The 27,644-nt window shown below is 41.2% G+C and overlaps 1 protein-coding gene across 2 annotated transcripts in view; it reads left to right on the top strand.

Annotated features, from left to right (window-relative positions):
* The first annotated feature begins 747 nt into the window (after positions 1-747).
* The window catches only part of LRRC8C (leucine rich repeat containing 8 VRAC subunit C), a 113,110-nt gene continuing 86,213 nt past the window's right edge, over positions 748-27,644 (top strand). The window contains exon 1 of one of the 2 annotated variants that reach the window (XM_074221709.1): positions 748-875. In XM_074221709.1, coding sequence (XP_074077810.1) covers positions 853-875 — 23 coding nt within the window. In that variant the 5' untranslated portion in view covers positions 748-852. Of the gene's footprint in view, positions 876-17,204; positions 17,292-27,644 lie in introns of those variants that run through there. The other variant, XM_074221710.1, reaches the window with a different exon arrangement.

The raw sequence follows: 27,644 nt of genomic DNA, 5'->3' as shown, positions 1-27,644 counted from the left end.
AATTCAAAGATGGTGTCAAGGGTTACACCCCTTGTGTCGGCCAGAAGACACCAGCTATTAAATCAATCAGTAAGACCAGAGACTCATAGAATCTCCGAGCTGGAACGGGGCCCCTTCTGCTCATTCCATACCTTGGCTATATTTCCATTTTTTTTATTTTAAAGTTGTACTAGATTGTATGTTCCCAGTCAGAAAATGGCAGCAGACTATACTAATTCTATGTAATAAATATTATGAAATAATAATAAATATTTTTCTATAATAAAGGTCAGGTAGCAAAACAATAACAATTTAAATTTTTTGTTTATCATGGTAAAAAAAACAACTTCTTATGTAAACATAATATAAAAATAACACCCAGGGGCAGCTAGGTGGCGCAGTGGATGGAGCACCGGCCCTAGAGTCAGCAGTACCTGAGTTCAAATTCGACCTCACACACTTAATAATTACCTAGCTGTGTGGCCTTGGGCAAGCTACTTAACCCCAATTTGCCTTGCAAAAACCTAAAAAAAAACAAAACCCAAACTAACAGAAATCTTCAGAATTTCTGTCATACCATTTTCCTCCAGTGGCTTTTTTTTGGTTTTTATCTCTAGCTAGAATTTTGTCTTCATTATTTGACAGTCTGGTCTGAGGAGAGCATTGTGATGTGAGGCTGGTTTACCCAGCCAGAGTCATAATACTCTAGTAGTTATAGCAGGGCCCAGTTCATTGGCTCTTCAGCTGATCTAACAGCTTAAACTAACCATGGATAAAATAAGCCTTACCAGGTAAAGAGTCATTATCTAGGATTTACAGCACCACAACCCTGTTCATTGACTCTTCGCCTGGATCTGACACCCTAAACTAACCATGGATAGAGTAAGCCTTACCAGGTAAACAATTATTATCTTTCTTTAAATGTTAGAGATTTAAAATCAGCAGCCATTGTTGAACTTTCTTTGGGGATAATTGAAAGATTTCTGAAAAGAGATGTGTTTGAAAGTTGGGATGCCTCAGAGCAATAATCTTTGGAGTTTCTGATTTCTCATTGTTGACTCTCATCTATTTTTATATCTATGAAATGCAAGAGGGGATGAGGAGCAAACTTTTAAGCTTAGAAGTAGAAAACATGAATCACTGGAATGATAAAAAACTCTGGCAAATGCTTTACCACTAAGAAGAGAAATGTATTCTTCCCCTTCCTCTTTCTACTTCTCCAAAAGAATAAAATTTTCAGAGCTTTTTTTTAAATGAGAATTTGCAAAATAGAATCATAGAGTTAAAGGCAACTAGAAGGGCTCATCTCATCCTTCTTCTGATCTTAGTATTGAAATCATCATAAAAATTGACTTTCTTCTTACCATCTCCAGAACAAAATGTTCCTCAGCCTCCACTGGTAACGTATCATTCCGGTGATATCAATCAAAATTTCTTAAGTCAATTCAAACTAAATAATTAGAAAAATCACTTGCAGAAAGCAATGGAGTTGAGCCCTTGGCTATCCAGTCAGTGATTTGTTTATCTGATGTGACTTATAGTGCCTTGTCTAGACCCAATGGCCCAATGGAGAGAAAGGGAATGTGTGTGTGTGTGTGTGATTGTTGATGATTTTTCTAAGAGGAATAGTTGAAAACACTGGAAAAATGAAGAATGTCAGTCATCTAAATGAGATAGGTAGGTGAAGAGGTAGCATTGTGCAAGATGAGATGATTAGGACTCTGGAGTCAGGAAGGAGACACCAGTTATTAAACCCGGAGCAAATCATCTCCTTTGAGCTTCAGTTGTTCATCTGTAAGAATGGAGATAGATAAAAATTGAACTTGTCTCAAACAGGAGTTGTGCTGATCAAATGAAAGAATAAATGTAAAGTTCTTTGCAAAGGTTAAAGGGATATAAGAGAAGCTATAGTTTGATTTTACAACATGCTAGAATGTTCTGGCAGCTAGGTGGTGCAAAGGAGTCAGAAAGACTCATTTTCCTGAATTTAAATCCTGCCTCAGATACTTACTAGCAGCATGACCCTAGGTAAGTCATTTAACCCAGTTTACTTCAGTTTCCTTATCTATAAAATGAACTGGAGGAGGAAATGGCAAACCATTCCAAGTATCTTTGCCAAGAAAACCACAAATGCTATCATGAAAAGTCAGATATGACTGAAAAAGACTCAATAACAATTCCACAAAAATGCTCTGCCTTGTAGTCACATGGTACATCATATCTTTCCTGACTTCTAAAGTCGATTTTACTTTCCACATTAACTTAGAGGGATTTAATGAGTGAGGGCCACTTCTCTTTATTATAAGAATTTATTTTGAAATGAGTTCAGTTAAAAAAAAATAACCGGATGCTATAAAATATTTTCTATTCATTTCAGAGGAAATTTCATCCACCATGTTGTAAAATGGCAGGTTTATGGCAGGTCCTATTGGAAAATCAAGGTGCATTTGTTAGTATCAATATTAATAACATTATTATCATTACCAATAGATATATACCGAAAAGATCCAAAAATATGGAGGGAAATTATTGGTGTGTGGTGTGGTGATCATGGTATAAAGGCCTAAAAGTGTGCCTAAAAGAAACAAACTGGGGTGATCAAGAGGAAACTAGCTTTGGAATCAGGGAGACCTGAGTTCTAATCCTGTTTCCACCATGAGCTGGCTGTGTGACTTTAACCAAGTTCATTAATCTCCCAATCGTCCTAGACAAGCCTTTAAGAGTATAAGTTGGGGCGGCTAGGTGGCACAGTGGATAGAGCACTGGCCCTGGAGTCAGGAGTATCTGGGTTCAAATCCGATCTCAGACAATAATTACCTAGCTGTGTTGCCTTGGGCAAGCCACTTAACCCCATTTGCCTTGCAAAAACCTAAAGAAAAAAAAGTATAAATTGTAGGTTTGTAGGAAATTTCTTCACCTGAACTCCCTAGCCAATTATTACAGATCCAGTGACTATCACCCTTTCTGCTCCTTCCAAAAAAAATGATGTCTGTAGGAGGTAACATTTAAGAGGTTGGACTATGTAATGTTAGGGGCAAACGATAAAAACACCTAAGAAAGCCATAACATGTTATTCAACTAATAACTAACTTCTAGGTCTACCAAGCTTGGCATCTCTCAATAACAGGGTTTCTGTATCATGTGCTAACATGTAAGAATTTGAGTCTGTAAACATTTGTTACACTTCTGTTTTGTGGCAAGCCACTGCCTTGGGGAATGAATACAAAGTTAAAAACAAAAGAAATCTGAGCTTGCCCTAGATTAAAGGACCTGGGTTGGGGAAATAACTGGACAAAATTGGTACACAAGATTGCCAAATGAAAAAAAGATTGTAATAAATAGGAGAAGCCAATGAAATAGGAATGACGAATTGAGGAAAACAGAAGAGCTTAGGATGAAAGTGGGGCCTGGAGCAGAGTACATAAAAGTGTGTGGGGGGGGAATCATGGCAAATTAAACTGGAAAAGTAGGTTGGAGCTAGTTCATAAAGGACAAGATGATATTTAAATCCTGCTAGAAGGAGTTCATCTTTTATAAAGGAGGCACTAGGGAGCCATTGAAGGTAAGTGAGCATGGGAATTATTGGTCGGTCCTGTGCCTTACAAATATGATTTTAGCAGCTATATGTGAAGGGACTAACAAGAGGAGAGTAAAGTGGAGGCCACAGGAACCAATTAGGAACCGCTAGTAGCCCAACCTGGAGCCATGATGGGTGATAATTGGTGGCCAGGTGAAGGGAAGAAGGTGGGCATTTCAATGACCGAGGCTTATCAACTGATTGAATTGTAGAAGAGGAAGGGAAAGAAAATCATCAAAGATCATGCTTAAAATTTTATATTGAGAGAAGCATAGTTTAAAATAAATATGAAGAAGACCCAAAGGATGATAGGGAAAAGCCCAAGAGAAGGATATTTCTCAACAAAAATGAACAAAAACAGATCTTTTGCTCTCTATTTTCTCCAGAAGGTTAGATAATTATTTGTAAGAGACATGCTTAACCTATAACAAATTGCTTACATTTCAGGGAGAAAAAAGGGGTGAGAACAAAGGAGAGAATTTGGAACTCAAAAATTTATTAAAGGGATGTAAAGGGGGCAGCTAGGTGGAATAGTGGATAGAGCACCGGCCCTGGAGTCAGGAGGATCTGAGTTCAAATCTGACCTCAGACAATAATTACTTAGCTGGGTGACCTTGGGCAAGTCACTTAACCCCGTTGCCTTAAATAAATAAAATTTTTAAAAAAGAATGTAAAACATTGGGACAAAAGGAAACATTATTTTAAAAAAGGAAGAAAAATAATTGCAGATAATCTCAGACTCAGTCCTTTGGAAATAAAGAGCAAAGACAAAAAGAGTCTTTGTTAAGGTTCTAAAGTAAAGGTCCCATCTCTATGGAAAGATGATAAAGAGCTAAACTATTTCAGAGAAATGTTGAGTAATTCATCATGACTGTGAGCTCTGGTATCACCCCCAATGGTAAGTCTGTCTTCTAGTTTCATTTGTTGGGTGCTGGTGATAACATTAATTCAAGTTAAATAAATTAAAAGCATCTTTTAAGCACCCACTATATACAAGGAATGTGAGCATCTGCTATGTATGATTGAACTAGGCAATGGTGACACAAAGTCAAAAAAGACATGATGAAAACATCTCCAATCCCCCAAAAGTCTACCTTCTACTGCACACATGGAATATATGAATATAATACAATGTTAATGTAATTCAAAGTAATTCAAGAATGAGAGAGTATTTACAATTGGGTGGAAACGGGGGAGTGGAAATCAGGGAAAACTTTCTATAGAAGGTTGAGTAAACTATCTTTGAAAGAAGTTATGAATTCTTGGATTCAGATGTGAGGAGAATGATCAGTCCAGACCTGAAGAGGCACAGAGGAGGGAGATCCAAAGTTGTATTAGGATGGGTGCGCTGGTAAATGCCTATAGTTCTTGCTTCTGAAGAGCTGTGGGCTGGTGGATCGCAGGAGTTCTGAGTTCTGAGCTCCAGGCCCATTATGGTAAGCCTTCAGGAGTGAGGCCTGCTAGGCTGTCTAAGGAGAGATAATCTGGATCAGATCAGAAAAATGAAGCAGGTTAAACCTGCCATGTCAGTCAGTTCTGGGATCAGATCTATGCCTGGGTGGAGCTATATTTTGAAGGACTTTGATTGGTAGTTTGAAAATATTTATTTTGTCCAAGAGATAATAAGGAAACACTGAGGATATTTTGAGTTGAGATGTGATGTCTGGTATTGACTTTTATAAAAGGTTGTTTTTTTAATTTTAATTTTGATGTAGTAAATAGGCTCAGGGTTCATTCTCCCAACTCTCTGCCCCCACTCATCCTGACAGGTCCAATTCCTGGAACTCACTCCTAGGACCCCTTCTTGGAATTCTAGAATCCCATAGGGTTGGGGATATCTTTCCCCACTATAACCCCCACTGGATCTACAGCCCTGATATCATTTAGATCAGTTGAACATCTTGATATAACTGCTAACCAACTAACGTCAATTAGCTTTTACAAAAGGCTGTTTACTGAAAAGATCTAGCAAGATATGTCTTAGAAAACCATATCAGGACATACATTCTCATCCTTTCTCCTCTACTCCTTATCAAAGTAGATTCAAACTACAAAATATTCTCCCCAAAGTGGGAGAGAGGCAAACACTCTCCTCTACTGTCTGCCTTTTGGGAGATTAGATTTAAATTTAAGGCTGAGGATTGCTGGGCCTTTCTAATTATGCTGAGTTGGGTCAAAAAGAGTCACTGTTCAAGGCTATACTGGCTATCAGATTCGTTTGCTGAGATCTCCCCTCTCTGTTCCTTTCAATGAGCTTATGAGCTTTTGAAGGTCACAATGTCTTTGTTTCCCTGATACATATTAACTTAGGATCAGTAAAGAATAAACACAAAAGAAACAAAAATATCATGTGTTTGTTTGAGGTTATGAGGAGAACAGATAAGAAGGGAAGAAAGGAAGCTTAGAGTATTCGGCCCTCTTCACATAGTGAGAAACAGAGACAGACAGACAGACAGACAGACACACACACACACACACACACACACACTCATACATATGTTCTTTGAGAAAGAGACAGGGACAGGGACAGAGACCAGAAAGACAGAGACAGACCAACAGAGATCTTTTGTCTGTCCATGCTGTTTGTAAGCATATCCAGTTCCAACTCAGAAGTCCATAAAATGGTTCTCTAGCATCATCCAGAAAACAGTCACTGAATATGCTCTGTATTGAAAGAGCCCTTTCATGGCTGTCCCACCATGCATTTTGAGAAATAGGGTCATCAAGCCTACAAACAGATTGCCTGCAGAAAACACACACTGTATTGGCCCCAAGAACTGGGTCCCCATTGGCTAGTAACAAGTTGCATGCACTTTATGTCCAAATATATCAACCCCTCTCCATTTCCCTACCCAGGAAGCCATCTCTTATAACAAAGAATAAAGAAGGGGGGGGGGGGATTGCACCAAAACTAAGTCACATCAAGAGTCCTAAATTCTAGAGTCCTAAATATAGTGATGAGGCGATCTCATTTTGATTCATGTGACCACTTTCCTTAAAAAAAAAAAGTTCCCTAGAAATGGAGCCAAGGGTCTTAAAAAGTCTACCCCCACTGCCACTTTCACCCCCCCCCCCCCCAATGCTGGGAAGGCCAAATAGGCATTGTGAATTTCTTTTTCTGCTAAAGGAGACCATTGTAAACCAATAAAATTAAGAATTATTAAAAATAGAAGCATACAAGAAAATGCATCTTGTGTTCAGTGTAGAAAGAGCATAGTTGGGCTTGTTGATAAGTATTTTCTAAAACAAAAAACTTTTACAAGTAAGTTTCCAGAGGTGGAATCAAATTTTGTGTGCAACAAGAGTAGCCACAATAGTACCACCTCCACTAAGGTTTCCATCCAGGATCAGTGATCACCAGGCATCAGAAGCAAAGGAGATACATACAAACACTGGAAAGATCTTCTCTGTATCTTAAAAGTGGGTCTCTTAGCAAGTCTTTAAAGTAGTAATGCATTGTTCTAACCTGTAATATCTCCTACATGAGCTTAGTAATGCAGAATTATCTAGTTGGTAATCAACAACCAGAAGTGCATCTTCAGCCTACCTCAGTTTCCCCTTCTCCTCCCCCTTCCTATTTTCCTAGATTTGGAGCTGGAATGGGTATGGGAAGATCTTGAGGGCTACTCACCTCTCCATTTTATAGATATATCCTGCCCACTAGGGTCATGCAATCAGCTGGAAACAGAAGGCAAGACTACATTGTCCATTCAGGATTTTGGAGTCTTCCTAGAAAAATCAGATAGCTTGCTTAGGAAGAGACTTCTCTATATATTGGCATCATGCAGAAATAAGGGAAGACCTAAAGCCATATAATGTCAGAAGTCAGAAGATCTGGATTTAAACCCCAGCTCCAGATCATTGCAAAAAGAGACCAAGTCATTTTTAATTATTCTAAACTTTATCTTATCTACAAAATGGGAATAATAATATTTGCACTCTATCTATAGCACTTAGTGGGGAAAATTGAGGAGAAAAATTATTGTGGGCCTTCAAATGCTATAGAAAAGTGAGGAGTTGTTAGCATTAATTTTTTCTTTACCCCTATGGATAGAAATATCTCATAATTTTCCAGCAAGGGGGTAGAACATTTTCTCATTTCAGCAGAGACATAGTGATTCTATATTTCAGGCACCATTAAAAAAAAAGGACTGCTAAAAATGTTTGACCAGAACTTCTGTCATATATGCAGAACATTTCAACCAGATCCAATTCAACAACTATTTAAGTGCCCAGCCATCAAGGGGCACTTAAATATAAAGGGATTATAAATATAAATGTTATATAAATATAAATGTTTTATATATTATGTAATACATAAATATGAATGTATATTTTATATAAATTATTATATAAATATATATTACCATATTTATAAAGAGATTGAAAAATAATTTGAGAGAGTAGAGCATAAGAAATGGGAATGGGGGTGAGATACAGAAATGGTCTTTAGACAGGGGTACCCAAATTAAGTACAAAAAAGGACTAAGGGACTCTAAGAGAAGAAGGTGTGAGGAGGGAGAGAGTTCCAGACCTGGACAAAGCAGAAGCAGTCCAGAACAAGTGCCAAAAGACCTGTCTGAATTGCAGCCCATAACTTGGTGCTACTTAGTTTTAACAATATAATGTTTGTCTGTCTTTTTTTTGTTGTTTTTTGCAAGGCAATGGGTTCAAGTGATTTGTCCAAGGTCACACAGCTAGGTAATTATTAAGTGGCTGTGGTCAAATTTGAACTCAGGCCCTCCTGATTCCTGGGCTAGTGCTTTATCTACTTCGCCACCTAGGTGCCCCCTTTTCCATGTCATTCATTCTTGAAGAAGACCGGGACATTAAGGGAGGTGATGCTATGACAAACACATGAATTGAATTTGAGTGGGGGGAGGGGCTGTGCTAAGTCACTAGTCTCACTTCCTCCTCCAGAGACATCTGGGTCCAGGGGCAGATATGAATCAGGATGATTGCAATGGCCCTGGATGCTAGGCAGTGAGGGTAATGTGACTTGCCCAGGACCACAATGTCAAGTATCAGGTAGCTGAGGCTGAATTCGAACTCCCATCCTCTTGACTCCAAGGCCACTTAGCTGCCCTTTTTTAGAGGCAATTCGGTGGGGCAATGGATAGAGCACTGACCGCTGGAATCAAGAAGACCTGAGTTCAAATTTGACTTCAGATGCTTGATACTTACTAGCTGTATGACCTTGGACAAGTCACTTAACCCCATTGCCCCCCACACACACACCCCAAACAATATGAGGATGTAAAACTGGAAAAGACTTGATTTTCTAAGATCGTCTTGTTCTACCTCTCAGATCTGGTTGCCCAGGAAAGCCATAGATCCTTGGGATGTGGACTGTGTTCTCCCTAGAAAAGCCTCATTAGCTTCCCAGATGTACCCACTTGCCATTGTCAAAGCCCAGAACAACCATTCCCTTTACGATCTTTTTAATTAAGAGTCCTACTTTCAGTAAACCACTAGAGAACAAGTGCCACTTTCAAGGAGCATGTTTGGGATATGAATACCTTACTGTGAAAGACAAGGATGGCTAGGCTGTCTCCAACTGCTGGGGGAAGGGCTTCGGGAACCTTGGGGGACACACAAGTACAAATTTACAGTGAACCTTGTCTGCCTGCCTGGAGAAAACCCTAGCATTCAAGTGGGAACAACTAACCCTCTCATTTCTCAGTGTGCAAAGACACGCTACTCCCTGCAGAAGAATTAGAAGTCAAGTCTCGAGGAGGGCTTATTTTTAGGCCTAAGGCACCACCCTTTCCTCTGGCACCACACCAGCTTTGTTATTTTAGGTTCAAGACAGTGCTTTTTACCTCTAAGACAACTTTCAGTTTGCAAAAAAGTTTTCTAGGGAACCTACCCTCACAGCATTTTGGAAAGCAAGAATTTCAGTCTCTCAATTGGCAAAAAGGTAGATTTTTAGTTGAATATTTAATCAGAAAACTGGCGCGTTTGTTAGTAGAGAAGAGGAACTTGGGTTCTTTTCCACCAGAGCCAACACCCACAAAAGCTCAAAAACAGTGTCAGAATGTGTAAGCTAGAGGATGTAGGGTAAGATGGGTTGGGTGGAAGTGCAAGTTTTGTTATTATCATCAGCATGATCAAGACATTTTACAAAGCAATTGGTGTTGGTTTTAGTTTTCAGAGAGTATGATGAGCAGTATTAACTTTGATACGTTTATGATTAATTGATGGGGCTGTTCCTTCCAAAGGTCCAGATCATAGCCTATTCCTATCTGGGGGTTCAGTGGAGAACTGTGTCCATGCCCTCCCATAAATCTAACCTCTAGCAAGGAAGTCCTGGTGAAGATCCTAGATGGAAAAAGTCAAGACTTTAGTGACTCTTGGACCCTTGGTAGGTAGGCAATGTCAGAAGAGGGTCAAATGGTATATGTAAGCAGCATTCAGAAACCTAGCTTTAATACTCGTTTCCTCAGGAATCTGGTGCTTGGATAATTTAAAAGAGCTTTAGAGTCTGGGTGTGTACATAGTTTTAAAGTTAAATATAGAATGTAGATTTTACTATAAAGTCCAGACCAACTCAAAAGCTAAATTTTTCTTCTAAAAAAATTATTTTTCTCTTTCTTGCTCCCCCATGAACATTAAAAGAGAACCCTTCTAATAAATATGCATAGTTCAGCAAAACAAATTCCCACATCAATCATGCCCTACAAGGTAAGTCTCATTTTGCCTCTTGAATAAATAGTATGTGGCATTTCCAGAAATTACAAGTACTTTTTTTATCTTTCTTGCTCCCCTCAATGACCATTAAAAGAGAACCCTTCTAATAAAATATGCATAGTCTAGCAAAACAAATTCCCACATTGATCATGCCCTACAATGTATGTTTCTTTCTGACTCTTGATAGTACATGGCATTTTCAGAAATTGCAAGTATTCTTTATCTCTTTCTCGCTCTTCCCAATGAAAATTAATAGAAAACCTTTCTAATAAACTCTCTTGACGTACTATGTGGCATTTTCAGTGCTCTGGAATCATCTCGCATTTGTTGAAAAGTAAACATCCCTATTTTCCAGGAAGACAGGTTATTATACATATACACACAGACAGCCATGTATGTGTATGTTTCTCCTCCATCTAGTTCTTGGAGAAAACACAGTAGAGGAATATCTAAAAATTTCAAATAAACTAAAGATGAATTAAGAAGTAATTATTTGTGCCATGCCATGCAGTGCTACAGAAAGGATAGTGTTCAGGACCTAAAATAAAGAGACATGGAAGCAACTAGGTGTCACAGTGGATAGAGCATCCTGGAGTTGGGAGGACCTGAATTCAAATCCAGCATCAGACATTTAATAATTACCTAGCTGTGTGATCTTGGTCAAATCACTTAACCCCACTGCCTTGCCTTGCAAAAAAAAAAGTAAAGAAGCATGTTACTTTAAAGAATAACAAATTGAATAAATAATATAGCTAATATAATAAACATTAAAAGGATGATAAAATAATAATCCTATTTACATAGCACAAAGAATTTTACATAGGTGTTAAAGTTAAATGTACCTTCTATGTGCTATTTCATTTGATTCTCACAACTCCCTTGTGAGGTAGGTGCAATGATTATTTCCATTTGAAGAAGCTAAGGTTGTCATTTGCCCAGGGTGATGCATAGCTAGTGAGTATCTGAGGCAAGATTAAGAATCAGGTCTTCCTGACTCCCAAGTCCATCAGTTTATGCATTGTGCCACCCAGCTTGTCTCCAACTCAGAACCATTTTCTCTGGGTGCAAATCCTATCTTTTCTATGTAATCTCTCAGAGATTTTAGTTTCCTTATCTATAAAATAAGAGAGTTGGACAAAATAGTTTCTGATTTCCCTTTTGGCTCTGTATCTGTGATCCTATGGCTAGAAATAGGGACTGGACCAGTGATTTCAGTGTTGGAAGAAACTCCCAGGTGAAAAATCTCTTCTCTTCTTTTTTTGAGAAATTAAGTGATTTGTTCAAGATCATGGATAAATTCTTTAGTCTCTCTGCGTCTCAGGAAACTAAATTTTCACACACACATAGACACAGAGATATATAGATACATATATACACACCTATATACATATATATACACACACATATACATATATACATAGATATAGATATATAGATATAGATATAGATATGGATATAGATATAGATAGATATAGATATAGATATAGATATAGATATAGATATAGATATAGATGATATAGATATAGATAATACCCTATACATACATATCTAGGTATGTCATCCAAGAGAGGTTCTAATCTGATATGATGCAGGAGAATCCCATACCAGGAATTTGTTTACTACAATGATGAATTCATTGATAAGTCCCTAATTTACACATTTTCATCCCAAAAGATTCTCTATTAAAAATTAATCCAGGGGTGACTAGGTGGTGCAATGGACAGAGCACCAGCCCTGGAGTCAGGAGTACCTGAGTTCAAATCCAGCCTCAGACACTTAAAAATTACCTAGCTGGGCAAGCCACTTAACCCCATTGCCTAGCAAAAAAAAAAAAAAAAAAAAAAAAATCTAAAAAAAAATTAGTCTACAGGCTTCGTTGAAATAGGAGCTTCTTTTCTCCTGCCTCCTTCTGGTAACCTGTAAGTGTTCCTTTACAAGCTGTTAATTAATTAACAGAAAAACTTGAGGAGAGTAAGGGTCCTTTACAAAGAAATTAAAAGTAATTCATTGGCAGTCACTGCTAACTGTAGAGCAATAAGCAATTACGATAAAGTATCCCTGGGAGGCTAGGTGAGGCAGTGGATAAACCACTAGCCCTGAAGTCAGGAGTACCTGAGTTCAAATTCGACCTAATGACACTTAATAACTACCTTGCTGTGTGGCCTTGGGCAAGCCACTTAACCCCGTTTGCCTTGCAAAAACCTTAAAAAAAAAATAAAGTATCCCTGAAATTATGTGTCAATAGGAAAAGGATTCAGGTCTCAACAATTTGATCAGAACACATTTTTTTTAAAGCATTCCTGAAAATGATCTTCATTACTAATGTCGATGTTTTTACCATCAGTAAGTCTTAGACTCTGGTGTCCTTCTGTGTCAACAGTCACTGGTGAAGGCCAGAGCCAGAAGGGGCTGGAAGTATGTTGGCAGCAGATAGTGAACCATAATAGGAGCAATATTGCAGAGGAAATCCAATAGAGTCCCTATGCCAAAGTATTCCCTGGTTCCAAATTTATCCTTCTCTCCTCTTTCTGGCCAGCACAATGAGCAAGCAAGACATTTGGATTGTAACACATCATCAAACCCTTTTCCAGGGAATTGGTTTTTTGTGGGAGGCTTAAGTGTAAAGGCCAGAACTGGGCTGAGTTTTATGATGATGCATGATTTTTCATTCCTATAGCCAAAGGTTTCATTCTAGTAAGGTACCCTTCCAGGTGTGGTTGAAAGAGTTCTACCAGGGACATAAAGACCAGCTCCCCGTTGTTTTTATCCTCCATCGAAAGAAGCCAGCATCTTATGGTAGAAAGAGTACTGCATTGTTAGGTTTTTGTGGGAAAGGGGTGGGGCAGGGGTGGGACTTGAGCCCAGCAATAATCAATCTGTTATTGGTAGGAGAAACAGGGAGAGTGGGTCAGACTTGGACCTGGCAATAATCAATCTGTCCAGTTTGTAGAGGAAACTGTGTTTCTGGTTTGTTCTTAACTCAGGGATATGAGGAAACAGTTGATAGAGGAAAGCAGACATTTGTGAATGGGAGTGCCATCAGTTAATAAATCTTAAGTACCTATTATGGGTCAAGGACTGTGCTAAACTCTGGAGCTACTAAGAAAAGGTCAAAAAAATTTCTATTTTCAAGGAGCTCCCAGAAAAGAGAACATATAAACTATGTATAAAAGAAGGTTTATACAAGATAAACCAGAGGAGGAAGGCTTGAGAAATAATGGGGATTAGCAAAGGATTCCTGTAGATGACCTTTGATGTGGAATCTGAAAGAAGCCAGGGAAGCCAAGATGCATTGTAGATGAAAACAGACATTTGATTTCAATCTGTTCCCTACTGGAGGGACTTTGAGGAGAAGCAGGCAAGAATGGACTTTATAGGAACTTGATTCAGACCAGAAAAGAAGAGGCAGTTTATTGGGTTTCCCCAGTGGAATGGATAGATGAGAACTATTTGTTGCAATGACCAAGAATATGGCTGAAGCAGGTGCCATGGAATACTTAGAGCTTGATGAGATATGGAAGACAGCAGGTTCATCCATTGAACTCTGGCCCAATGACAGTCAAGTTGACTTTTGTCTTGCCATTGAACTTCAAGGAATCAGCAAAAGTGAGGCTGATGACTTTGTGCAACACTACCTTACTTGAATCCAGCTCACCTGGAAGTCAAGACATCACTTGAGATATCATTGATCCCCTTCAAAAATGAAGGACAATTTTATATTTTTCTTTTTATCATAGCTTAGCTTTATTTCTTCTTTTGCAACAAAACGTGATCATATATGTACAACATTTACCAGGTTGGTCCCAGAGAAAAAGGAAGGTGGTAGAAAAATATGGAATTCATAAACTTGCAAATGGATGAATGCTGAATACTACCTTTGCATGTAATTGAGGGAAAAGATTAAAAATAAAATTAAAAATACATGGACAAAAACAACTGTGTGCCAAACACTGTGAAGCTCTGGATATTCAAAGAAAGACAAATGACAGCTTTTGCTTTCAATGAGGCTCATGGTCTAATGAGGGGAAACAAGGAAACAACACTGTCCAAAAAAGCTACCCACAAAATAAAATGGAGAAAATAAACCAAGAGAAGGCACTAGAACAAAGAGAGCTTCAGAAAAGTTCCCTTTATAAGGTGGGATTTTAGCTGGGTCTTTGAGGAAGCCAGGGAAGCTAGGAGGCAGAGATGGGGGAAGAGATGGCATGGAGAATAGCCAATACAAATGCTGAAGAGTGAAGAGAGATCAAGTAAGGAAGGTTCCTATCAATGGATGGAAGCATGGAAAGAACACAATTATCCCTTCCACATCTTAACTTTCCCCATCTCTGTTTCAATATATCACAAATTGGCATAAGAAATTAAATGGGATTTTTTGAGAGTTTTCTAGAAGTCACAAATTACATGGGAAGGCCATAGAAAACACAGAAAACTTATAAACTCAAAAATGCATAAAATATATGTATTATATAATGCCAACACATTTTGTCTTTGAATACCATGATTCAATTTTTTTCTTTTGGAAACAAGGGAGGGCAAAAAAGACTTTCCATGGATTTTCCAGATTGAGGAGATGCCACACTTTTAACCCCCTTAATATGGAAGTCTAATAAGAGTGAGAATGGGGAAGGATGTAAGGTATAAGAAGAGTGGGGAAGTGTGTTTGGAAGGGGGAAGAGGCTATGTAGAACTTTAAATGCCAAAGAGAAGATTTTATATTTGATCCTGGAGAAGAGAGAGTCACAGGAGTTTATTGAGTTGGGGGTTGATGCGGTTAGATCAGTGCTTTAGGGAGATCACTTGGTTCTAGAATTTTCCTAAGATGGACCAACTACTGAAGTCCATCAGTCAAAGTGAACTCTTTTCAGTTCTAGGGATTTCCTTTTAGAAGAGGTTTCAGCATACAGAAGCTCACATAGTGTTTGATCCAGGATGATGTGGAAGGACTGAAAACCATGCTATGGAGGGATCTCTTGAAGGAATCGGGCATGTTTAGCCAGAAGAAAAGATTAAGGCAGATCTGGACTGATACACAGTATTCAATTCAACAAGCATCTGTTAACTATCTGGGCAGTTAGTTGGCACAGTGGGTAGAACACCAGCCCTGAAGTCAGGAGGATCTGAAGCGAATTTAATCAAGTGAATTTAAATCACTTAACCCTGATTGCCCTTCATCCAGGGTCAACTTCAGTCGGGTCCTGATCCATATCTGGCCACTGTACTCAGTCGTGTCTCTGGAGGAGAAAGTGAGACTAATGACTTATTACAGCACCCCCTCACCCCATTCCAATTCACTGGCTTGTCATGGCATCACTTCCACGCTGTCATGGTCCTTTCCAGGAAGGAAGGACAACCATCATCATCCAGGACCCACCAGGGGCAAGCATTGCCTTGTGTTCAAAGCCAAGATGGAGGCAACTCTCCAACTGTTTAGAATATAAACAATTTAACCTTTCCTATTCTATATATGTTTATGTTCTACTTAGAAATGCAAATTTTGATCCGCTCAAAGATTTCCTAACATTTAGAGAAAAAGGAACTGCCCCTTCTCTTGGAGGGCCAGTCTTGGGCTATTGCAGCCCATGTTGAGTTTGTTAGGTTCTGGAGAGACTTTTCTGTGCCCAATATTCTGGAATATCCTAATGCCCTCTAATAAGCCCCCCCCCCCAGATGCTCCACCTGTCCATCTGGCATCTTGGCAATTTCTTTGAGCAGTTGGGCAAAGGAAGGTCCTCTTCTGGGCCGGCCTCGGCTATAAGGTTGGGGGTAGAGGTGTCTCCTGAGCAGCCTGGTGGGCATTCCAGAAAGGAATGAAGGGCTGCAGAGCAGAGGCTTAGGAAGCGTCTCAAAGAGGAAGCCAGGGCGCTTCTGCTTAGAACGAGCACTGAATGAGGCTCGTCCTATGTGCGAGATAGAAGAGGGGAGGAACAGGGAGAGGGGCCCTGTGAGCTCCCAGAGAAGGGCCTGCTGGTCCCATTGCCAGCCACCTGGCCGATGGGAGGCGGGTGCTCGTCCGACTCCTGCGGAGAGTCTGCTGTTCTTGGTGATGCTCCGGGAACACGTGTCTGCAGCTGCCCTCTCCGGGGCAGCACCTTGGGCCGCAGCGCTGCCATCCGACTGTAGGCAGGAGGCTGGGGGCGGCCCTGGGCAGGGGAGAGGAGGGCCCAGGAAGCGAGGAGGAGGCTTCCCAAGCGCCCGCCGGGCCGCCCCGACGTGGGCGCTCCGCTCCAAAAGGCGAAGTGCAGCCGGGGCTCGGGCGGCGCAGAGCTGGAAGGCTCCTCGGGCTGTGCGGACGGGAAGGTGGGGGGCTCCCCGCCGCGTTGGGGAAGCGGGGGGGCCCCCTGCTCGGCGGGTCAGGTGTGGTGGCCTCTGCCCAGGGGCTGCCCGGAGTGGGGACCCCCCCGGGCCCGGCCGGGACAGGAGCGAAGGCGAAGGGAGGGGGCCAGGGCCCTCCGGAGAGGCATGGGGCCGGGGCGCTTGTGTGGCTACTTGGAGCCCCCTCCTCCCGCCCCCCACTTCTGGGCCGGGGCGGGGGCATGTGCAAAGGCCACACGCGCGCGCGCGCGCACACACAAACACGCACACACACACACACACAACTCTCACTCACATACAAGCTCGGGGTGGGGGGGGCTGCAGCCGCCGCCTGCCCCTTGCCCGGCCGGCGCTCGGGGCTCGGGGCTCCGGAGTGGGTCGGGCTGAGCGGGGCGCGCCGCGGGTGGGCAGGGGGCGGGAGGCCCCTCCCCGGGGCGGGCGCGGGGCGGCGCTGGCCGCAGCCCGGGCAGGGCGGCATCGCGGCGGCATCGCGGCGGCGGCAGTAGCGTCAGCGGCGGCGGCCCGGGCGGCACGGCGGGGGGCAGCGGGCAGCGGGCAGCCCCGGCCCGAGGAGGAGGAGGAAGCCGCCGCCCCGCGCCCCTCCGCGCACACGAGCCATGAGCCGCGCTCCTGGGCGGCCTCCCACCCTGGAGGACAGCCGCCCCCTGTGAGCCCAGCCCGGGGCGCCCTGGCCTCGCCTCGCCCAGCCCGCCCGCCCCGGGACCCGAAGGTAAAGGCGAGGGGCAGTGGGGGGGCTGGAGAGGAGCCCGGCCCTGGGCACCCAGGGGAGGAGGAGGCCGGCCGGGCTCGGCTCGAACGTGCGCCTAGCGCCCGCCCCCACCCCCACCGCCGCCTCTCCCCCTCCCCTCCCCTCCCCTCCCCTCCCCCCTTGCTGGCAGCCCGGGGGCGCAGCCCGCCACCGCCTGCCTCGGCCCGGCCCTCTCCGCGCTGTCTGCGCCGCAGCTGCAGCCCGCGCTGCCCCCGGCGGCTGCTCCAGAAGCCGCCCCAGCCTCCCGGGCCCCCGGGCCCCCGGGCCCCCGCCCCAGCCTCCCGGGCCCCCCCGCCCCCGGGCCCCCTGGGGGGCTGCAGGTTCTGGAAGCTGGAGGAGGGAGCAAGGCGGCGGGCGGGCGGGGAAGAGACGAGCATCACCTGGGCACTTCGCCCGGGGCTCCGGGCCGCCTCCCCCAGCCTTCCTCCCGCCTCCAGGGCCAGTCCGAAGTGGCAGCTCATGGGGGGGGGGCAGTGATGGCAGGAGACGCTGAGAGGTGCCTGCTCGCCAGCCTTCCCGGCCGGCGCGGGGAGGCCAGCCGGGCTCTGGGGACCAGGGAGGCGCCCAGTGCCCGGGCAGCGGCTGCTCACCTCCCCCTCCCACAATCTCCAGCTAACTTGGGCTCTGAGCAGCTCCTCAACAGTAATTCTCCCCAAAGAGCGCCGTGAGAAGGCGGTTCCAGGGAAGCGAGTGGCCTTGGCACCTTCCCTTTGGTCTCATCTCCTCCTCCCTCCAATCCGCTCCCAAGTCACCCTCACAAAACCCGGCTCGCTGTTGAGAGCTGCCCCACGGCCCCCCTCGCGCGTCTTGCAGGGACAAACTTGCCGCGGGCCTTGGACATTCCTTAGGCTTTACAATTTTTCTAGAAAGTCTTGGATGTGTGTGAAAAAGACGGACCTCTCCTTTTGTCACTTCAGCTCTTTGGGGGGAGGGGAGGGGCCTGCTCAGAGTGGGATCTCAGCAGCAGTGTCTCCTCTGGGTGTTGTTTCCCTAAAAGCCCTCTAGTCCAAGAAACCCACACACGGCTTCTGAGAATGGTTCCCAAAGACATGAGATACCGGCAAGCCTCCTCCTTTTAACGTGTCAACCAGCAGCAGCCCAGGACAGGAGCCCTGCTCTAGAAACAGCCGGACTGCTATCTGCCAGTCTTACTCCTAGTGAGGTCCATTGCAAAATCCCCAGGATGAACCAAGCTCATGGATTCCAGGTTTTGCAGAAGTTGGCAGTCCACCAACTGGACGCATATAAGGCTTGCTGAGGCCAATATACCACCCTGAAACAAAAATAGAAGGTCAGATTTGGGCTACAAGTATTTTCGGTGTCTTGCTTTAGATGGCAGGAGGGCCCAAGCTTAGGAGCTTCCTTGTGGTCAGCAATTAAATTAACTATTCTGCCTCAAATCTAGTTTAGAGGAAAAAAAAAACAAGAGTAGTTTTGCTAGCATTGCTGTCTAAGTAGTCTGTATCATGCAAAGGAAACCAGTCTAATTCAAAATCTTTTTAATTTTTAATTTAGTTAAAGCCTTACTAAGAAAATGAAGTCTTTTTGTATGAATCTTTCATCCCCAGACTAGCTAATATTTAGTATAATATATTTGACAAGGACAATGTTTTCAGAGAAATGTTAATACAATAGATCAATTATTTTTTTTTTTTAGGTTTTTGCAAGGCAAATGGGGTTAAGTGACTTGCCCAAGGCCACACAGCTAGGTAATTATTATGTGTCTGAGACCGGATTTGAACCCAGGTACTCCTGACTCCAAGGCCGGTGCTTTATCCACTGTGCCACCTAACCACCCCAATAGATCAATTATTGATGTTTATGGGAAGCTCATCTTTAAAAAAAAATAGATTCTAAATCCCAATGCTTCAGAATAACTGTGGTGTAGTGGAGAAAATAGTTGGTCCAGAGGAAAGAAAATGAGACGTCTGCTTCAAATCTTGCTTCTTTATATGTGTGACCTTGAGTGAGTCACATCACCTGTTGAAATGACTTGCATTAAGTACCTTTCTGATTTCACTGTTTACAAGTGATAGTATCATGTATCATAAGAACTATGAATTTTTTGTTTAAATACAACTGGGGACCTAGTTTTAGCATGGTGAGACCTTTGAGGTCCCTTCCTGCTTTCAAGCCCTGATGCTAACAAAAAGCAGTTAAACTTCTAAGCGGTTCAGATTGTTGTTCAGCTGTATCTAGCTGTGTCTGACTCTTCGTAACCCCATGTGGTGTTTTCTCGGCAAAGATATTGGATTAGTTTGCCAATTTTTTTTATCTCCAGATTATTTTACTGATAGGGAAACTGAGGTAAACTGGGTTAAGTGATTCGCCTAGGATCTCACAGCCAGATTTGAACTCATGAAGATGAGTCTTCCTGATTCTAAATTATATTAAGTATTTAGAGAATCTTTCCTGTTGTATGGAAAATTAATTGTAAATTGTTGCTCTTGAAACTGATCTGTTTCTAATACATCTGTGACATGATCATAATTCCTATATAACGGCAGACTGGTAGAGGCAGGATAGTGGATTGAAGCTGGGCTTGAAATCAGAAAGAATCCCATTCCACTTGCAACTCCATGAGACATCTGCTACATCTCTCAAGAGTGGCCATCTGTGAAGGGAGTTTCCCACATTGATGAAATCATAGATACTTCCTGTATTACCATGTTATATGTGTGTTAATATATATTGTATATATTCCCAGTCTGATGACTAATCAGTCCAAACAGTGATTCATCTTTGTGACTGATGAATGATTAGATCATGATACAAAAATCTAAGATGCTTTGAGTATTTTTCTCTGAGCCTTGATTCCTATAAAACTTTTCTTGACTTTATTTCATTCCAATTTTTTTCACCTATAAATCTGTCACTGAACAGGGCATTTTTATAACTTTGTGCATGTCTAGGAAACCTTAAAAGTAATTTAAAAAAGCAGAAATTTCACTACACCTGATAGATTGTACCAGCACCTGAGATCAGTCTTCTTTACTTGTTTGTTAACTTTGGGTTTTTTTTCAGGGTTTTTTTTTTAATTGCCTCATTTAAGCCCTCTCTCAAGTGTCATATTTTGAGTCTACTTAATTCTTGAATTCATGTTAAGACATTTTAGCTCACAATTCCATGAAAAATCTCACTTGAGGAAACTGAATGCTTTAAAATATGAAATATTCTTACAGCAATTTAGTCTTCAGTTGCTATGTTGGTAAAAAAAAAAGTCAGCAGTTGCTAAGATACATGATAGTGTGTCATTTGTAAATATAAGCAGGGAAATGCTGCCTTTTATGAGAAGCCAGAAAGATACTTCTGGCAAGTCACTTAAACATTTAAAATTTACATAAAAATTAGGCAGCAGTTGCTAGGTTACATGATTCTGTCATTTAGAAAAATGAGCAAAAATTGTTATCCTTTATGAGGTTCGAAAGGTACATCTGACAAATCACTGAACCTCTTTCTTTCTCAGTTCCCTCATCTGTAAAATGGGAATAATACTCCATTTTCTTTGTGCATCTTCCCCCAGGCTTAGCCCAGTGCCCTGCACTTGGGAAATCAGACAGTATTAATTAAATTACCCCCATTACCACTTTTCTGTATTAATGGCATGGCATCCTAATTGGTCCATGATCTCTGGTATGCTCTCTCCAACTATCTTGCATATATGTATGAGTTTAATTAGACAAATCTTTAAAAGATACCTGCTAGAGAGAGAGAATCCTGCACTAGATGGAGGTGGGGGAGAGGGGAAAGGAGAGAGAGAGAAATAGTTTCACTAAAGTACTGACCTTGCACGTGTAGGGTTTATAGTCTTCCAGGAAGATGGGATGATAAAATGTAAGCTCCCTGAAGTCAGGGACTATTTTGTTTTTGTTTTTGTGTCCTTGGCTTTTAGCATAGTGCTAAATATACATAGTAGGGACACAATATACCTAGCATATTGAGACTTGGTAAGGGCACAGTTTGGTTTATTTTTTATTTTAACTGAATTGCATTTGATTACATGCACACTAATACATGATAAGCAATTAAGATATTTATAAACAAAATGCATTGTGAGATGAGAGGAGGTGAATACCCAGGGAAGGACTCAGGGAAGGCTTCATGGAGTAGTTGAAGTTTTCTGGACTGTAGCAGATCAGGTAGCATCTCTTGATAGAAGCGATGAAACCAACATGCAGAATTTGGGGTAGGACTAGTGTAGAAATTTCTTTTTCTTGATTATGCATACTGGATCAGGCATCTTGTTTTTTTTTTTTCATTGGGAGGGTAGGAAGGGAAAAAGGAGGACTAAAGACAAGGGTATTAGGGGGCATCTAGGTGGTGCAGTGGATAGAGCACTGGTCCTGGAGTCAAGAGGACCTGAGTTTAAATACAGCCTCGGACACTTAATAATTACCCAGCTGTGTGACCTTGGGCAAGTCACTCTTACCCTATTGCCTTAAATAAACTTTTTTTAATGACATTTTAATAATGACATTATAAAATATATAATGACATTATAAAAAAAAAGGCAGGGGTAGTAGCCACAAATGAAAAACAAAAAGGAAGAATTCATTGAAGTATTTTTACTGCCATATAAAAGAACAGAAAAAAGTGAAGAAGAATCACTGACAAGCTGGACAGCTTTTAATGTTATAAGGCAAATGTATTATATTTGACTTAAAAGGAAAACAATCTTTGGAGACATAAGAGATTCACTGGTTGCATTGGGAATAGAGAGATGGAAACACATAGGAAAACAGCTATCAGATATAGAATGTGGAAAGGGAGGGAAGAACCCAGAAGTTCCAAGCATTTCAATTAGTGAAAACAGTGGTGGGACTAATGAAAAATTTTGCTGTCAGAGAAGAGTGGGTATTAGGGAAAGCTGGTGTCACATTGTAGGTGATTGGAAGCGGGGATGGTGGCAGTGATAGAGTAGAAAGATAGGGCATAGGCTACCTTTTTCTCTGTGGATTTTGAAAGACAAAAAGAGAGATGGGTCAGTAGGTGGATGGAGGGGAGGGTATCAGGAGTTAAGAAAAGGCTCTTGTAATAGAATTTAGTTATATATGCCTGGGAAAGAGGGAGGGGTTAAGAGAATGTGAACTAAAACAGCAAAGAGCCGGAGGAGATGGATTGAGGGAAGAGAGAAAGACCAGCAATTTGGATTTAGGAAGGTTTAAAGGGAGACTCAACAGCAACAATTCTAATGGCAGATCCTATATTGAGGCTACAAGACAAAAGCAAACGCCTTCAGGGATTTTTGCAACTTTGGGGTCACCTCCTCCCCAACAAGGGTACTTACTGGCAAATGAACTTTGGATCTACAGTGTGAAAAGGGGTTTTGTGATTGTTTAGTTATGTTTTAATCATGTCAAATTCTTCATGAAGCCATATGAAGTTTTCTTCCCAAGGATACTGGAGTGGTTTCCCATGTCCTTCTCCAGTTTATTTTACTGATGAGAAACTGAGGCAAACAAAGCTGTGACTTGCCCGGGGTCACAGAGACATATGTGTCTGAAGCCAGATATGAAATCTGGTCTTCCTGACTCCTAGCACTTCACTGCCCTGTGAAAATAAAGCAAGTCATGACAGATTCCTTTGAGCAAAAGGGGAGACCCTGGTTCTACCTGACAGAGGGGAGGAGAGAGAATTTAATTCAGATGAGAGCTCTCTTGGTATATGCATATTGGGGAAGGGTTAAAAGAAGCTAGCTATATGATTAGTTCTTTCTCTTTTTTTACGTTATTTTAATTTTTCAATTTCATGCAAAGATAGTTTTCAGCATTCACCTTTTTGTAAACTTTTGAGTACTACATTTTTCTACTTTCTTCTCTTCTCTTCCCTTTCCCCTCCCCATTTTAATTAATGAGTTATCCAATAATAGATTATACATGTACCATTTTGTTGAACAAATTTCCATATTCATCACCGTGAAAGAAGAGTCATAACAAAAGGAGGAGAAACAATGCGTTAAAGAAAAAAGTGAAAATATAGTATGTTTTGATCTGCATTCAGATTTTGGAATTATCTTTGATCACTGAACTTCCAGGGGGAGTTAAGTTACATGGTTATTTCTTAGTTAACTGAATTATTCTTGCTAACTAACACTGATCTGTTGAAAGAATGCAAATGTGTAATTAATTGATCAAATTGTACAATTGCTTAAAAATCATCATTTAACATTTTTGTATCCTCTGATTTTTGGTTCCCTGTGGCAAAGGTCCAGTTCTCCTGGCCTAGTCGTGGCTCAAATATATATTAATCAATATAGTCACTCACATAGATATTAAATGAATGAATAACTCAGGAAAGAAAAAAATTAACTTCAATTTTTTCATCCCTATTTAACCTTAATAAGAGGGGGGGAAGAACACAAATCTATATAAGATGCAAATATTGCTGGTTTCATCTTGGGCTTTCCTTCCTCTGTATTTTGAGAATCATTTCCTCCACTTATGATTCCTCATCCAAGAATTTGCTTAGAGTGGTTAGTTTGTTTGGAACCTGTATTCCCCAAAGTGTGCTTAGCCTGATAATCTGTGATTTTTAGTTAAGTATTCTTGATAATCAAAGCCTTTAATCTCCAAGTTGTATCTTTAGGTTTAGTGTATCAAAGTATATTATTCATTTATTAAGTCAATGGCATTCTAATGTTTATAATATCCTTATAGGATGTGATGCTTCAGAAGGTGCACTAGCTGCATTGACATCATACTTACTTTATAGAGAAAGGAATAATCTTACCTTAGAAATTGCATGATTAAGCAAAGGAAGTTTTATATTAGTTGGAACCAGGAAAGGATATGACCTGGGGGGTTGATAAATGAGGTATTGAATTTGGAATTAGGGAGATTTGAGTTCAAATCCTGACCTGAACATAGTAACAGCCATATTGCATGATGATCAACTATGAGTGACTTAACTCTATCAATACAGTGATCCAAAAGAGTCCCAAAGAACTCATATTGAAAAATGCTATCTATATCCAGAGAAAGAATAGATGGTGACTGAATGTAAATCGGAGCATACCATTTTCCACTTTTCTTATTTTATTCATTTTTTTGTTTGGTCTTTTACATCATGACTAATATGGAAATATATTTTGCATCATTGCACATATATAACCTATATTACATTACTTAGCACCATAGGAGGGGGAGAAGAGGGAAGAAGGAAGAAAAATTGGAACTCAAAAATTTCTTTTAAATAAATGTTAGAATTATATATATATATATATATACATATATATATATATATCTGGAAAAATAAAATATTATTCTCTTAAAAAGTAAAATAAACAAAGCCCAGCATGAGAACCACATCCTATGAGAAATTTTTCCTTTTCTCCCTGGATATTAGTGTTTTCTGTGCCCCCCCAAATAATCATCTCTACACTTCTTTGTTTACATGATGGAGGGCCCCCCAATAGAATCATAAGTGTTTTGATGTCAAGGGCTGTCTTATCTTTAGTCTTTATGTGAACAAAGGCTAGTAGTACATCTTATACCTAGTTACCAATAAGTGAATGAATGTTGAATTTTGTTGGGTTGGATTGACATGATCACACAGTGGTCATTCTTTCGACTCCTTCCAAAGAACAGAAGAATCTCTCCACACCTTGCTTGCTGGTGAAATTCTTATTGTTTTATGCCTCTAAAGGAGAATGCATTACAGAATGCAGTAAAGGCCTTTGTTCTTTGAACATTTGGAGGAGGAGGGTGTCCAGGGAACCATTTGAGCTGACTAGCCCTTGCTTCTTATTCTAGATATGTCAATGGCCCACCTTTGGCCATTTGCAACTTTTGTTATCTGCATTGTGATACCAGCGTGCTTGTGTCTGCCTTGTGTCTTCTATGTTCTCCAGGTTATCTCTTTTCATTCTTCATTAACTCTTGTATATATGATTCTCAACCATGGCATAGCACTGGGAGGATTTTAGTGAAAGGCAGACTTCCCTGTAGTCTTAATCAATTTAAAAAAAAACACAGAGACTGTAATCCTCCTTCAATTAGGCTAGAAATTATCACATAGAAACAAAAAATAAATCATCACCCTTATGAAGAGAAGTCAAATGTCTGGAAACCCACAATCCCATGTGACTCCTTTTTATCTTTGAAAGCACAGCCCAATTTCCAAAACACATGCCAGGTGCTTTTTTCCTTGTTGTCCATTCCAGAATCCATTTGCCTTTTGTCTCCAGCACTCTCTTCAGTAAGATAACTTAACTTATTAACAGATTGAGGTCTGATTTTAACTCATTTCCCACTGAACTGTTGTTTATCATAACATCAATTGCTCAAAGTAAACATTCCACCCACTTTGTTTTTCCTCCCTCCATAGCTAAAGCAGTCTCTTGTGTTCTTCTGATCTTCTTGGAGCCCACAGATAGCAATATCTGCATGATGGAAGGGTCATAAAAGACATCTCATCCCACCTAACTAGGAAATGAAAAAAAATGAGTCCCCTTCTCCCCACATACTCTACAGATAAGATGCATCTTATCTAGTCTTTTTTTTTTTTTGCAAGGCAATGGGGTTAAATGACTTGCCAAGGTCACACAGTCAGGTAATTATTAAGTGTCTGAGAACAGATTTGAACTCAGGTCCTCCTGACTCCAGGGTCCATGCTCTATCCACTGTACCACCAAACTGCCCCCATGACATCTAGTCTTAACTTGAAGACCTCTAGTGATGGTAAACTTACTGTTTCCCCAAGCAGTACATTAGACTTTGGGGATAGCTCTAATTGTTCGGAAGGCTTTTCTTAGTCAACTTCTGACTGTAAGTTCTAGTCATTGCTCCTTAGGCTATTCTTTGGTACTTAGGAAAAAAGACCAATCCCTTTTCTGTATAGTATTGTTCTCTAGCTTGATTACAATTAGTATGACATCATCTGCAAATAGGAATGTTGGAGCACCTCTCCTCAATAGGAAATCCTTCCTTTGTCCCTTGTGAAAGATCTCTTCTTAAGACAACACCTTTCCTCTACCCTCTAATTTGGCCTGAGTCTGCTTGAAACCTAAGGAACAGGGGAACTAGAAAAGTATTTGAGCTTCTGAATTAAGGGAGAACCTTGAAAAATAGAGAATAAGGAAGGCAAAGAGGAAGAACAAAACCTTAAATAATCTATTCCACTATAAAGGTGGGAATAAGAGAAAATAGGAAGTCTTGCTTTTATGACCAATCTGGTGTAATTGAAGCCAACCAGAGAACTCCCTCATAGAATTAATGTATCTTTAAACTCCTCCAGATTGACATTTTATATTCTTAAAATGAGGCTAGGGTTAGGAAGTATGAGATGAAGAAAATCACTGAGCAGAAAAGTTGATTAGGTAAGGAAAGGTGGAAATATATGGTCTTTACTTCAAGGATAAAGACAATCTACTATATTTCTAGGAATTCAGCTCAGGGGCAGTTGAGAAAATACTGAATTAGATCCTCAATAGGGATTTGTCTTAGGGGAAAAGGCTGACTGAGTGGCGTTTGAATGTGGTTGAGGGATAATTGGAATTTGTTTCTCAGAAAATGTTAAACTTCCAAACACAAGGGTGCTATACTGTCTCACAAGTGCCCAGAGTGGACTAGAAATCACTTTTAGGTCATGGCATTTTTTCCCTTTTCCCATTGAGTTTGTTTTTAAAGAAAGTACAAGGGCAACTAGGCAGTGCAGTGAATAGCACTTGGACTTGGACTAAGGAAGACTTGAATTCAAATGTGGTCTCAGACACTAGTTGTGTGACCCTGAGCAAAACACTTAATTTCAACTGCCACTTATCCTCCCCCCAGCCCCCCCCCCCCCAAGGAAAGGTGCCTTGGGGAAAAAAGTAACATCAAAGTAAGAGTTCACTCTCTCCCCATCTCTGCCTCTTATGATGCTTAGCCTGAAAAGATCTCTCTAACTCAAGTTGCTCCCCACTCCAATCTGTCCTTCATTCAAGTGCTGGTGATTTTCCTAAAGTGGAAGTTTGACCATGCAGTTCAGTGAGCTGCAGTGGCACTCCATTACATCTAAAATCAAATTCGAAAGTCCCTTGACTTTTAACGCCCTTCAGAAGCTGGCAGCCTCATACCTTTCCAGTGTTCTATCTCTTTTTCAACTATTCTATGTGATCTTGCCATGTACTTCCCCTACTTTGTAAGCCATGTTTCTGTGTCATAGCAGTGGCTTTCTCTGAAACCTGGAATGCTCTGCTCCCTCATTTTCCTGGTTTCCTTTAAGTCTCTGCTCAAAGCTCACATTCTATAGGAAACATTTCCCAGTCCTTACATTTAAATATCTTCTCTCCTCATATAGCCTGCAATTTTCTTTTTGTATATGTGTGCATGTACA

This window comes from Macrotis lagotis, chromosome 2, assembly GCF_037893015.1.
Source record: "Macrotis lagotis isolate mMagLag1 chromosome 2, bilby.v1.9.chrom.fasta, whole genome shotgun sequence".
NCBI lineage: Eukaryota > Metazoa > Chordata > Mammalia > Peramelemorphia > Peramelidae > Macrotis > Macrotis lagotis.
The sequence above is the reverse complement of the archived record's forward strand: the minus strand, read 5'-3'. Positions and strand labels throughout refer to the sequence as shown.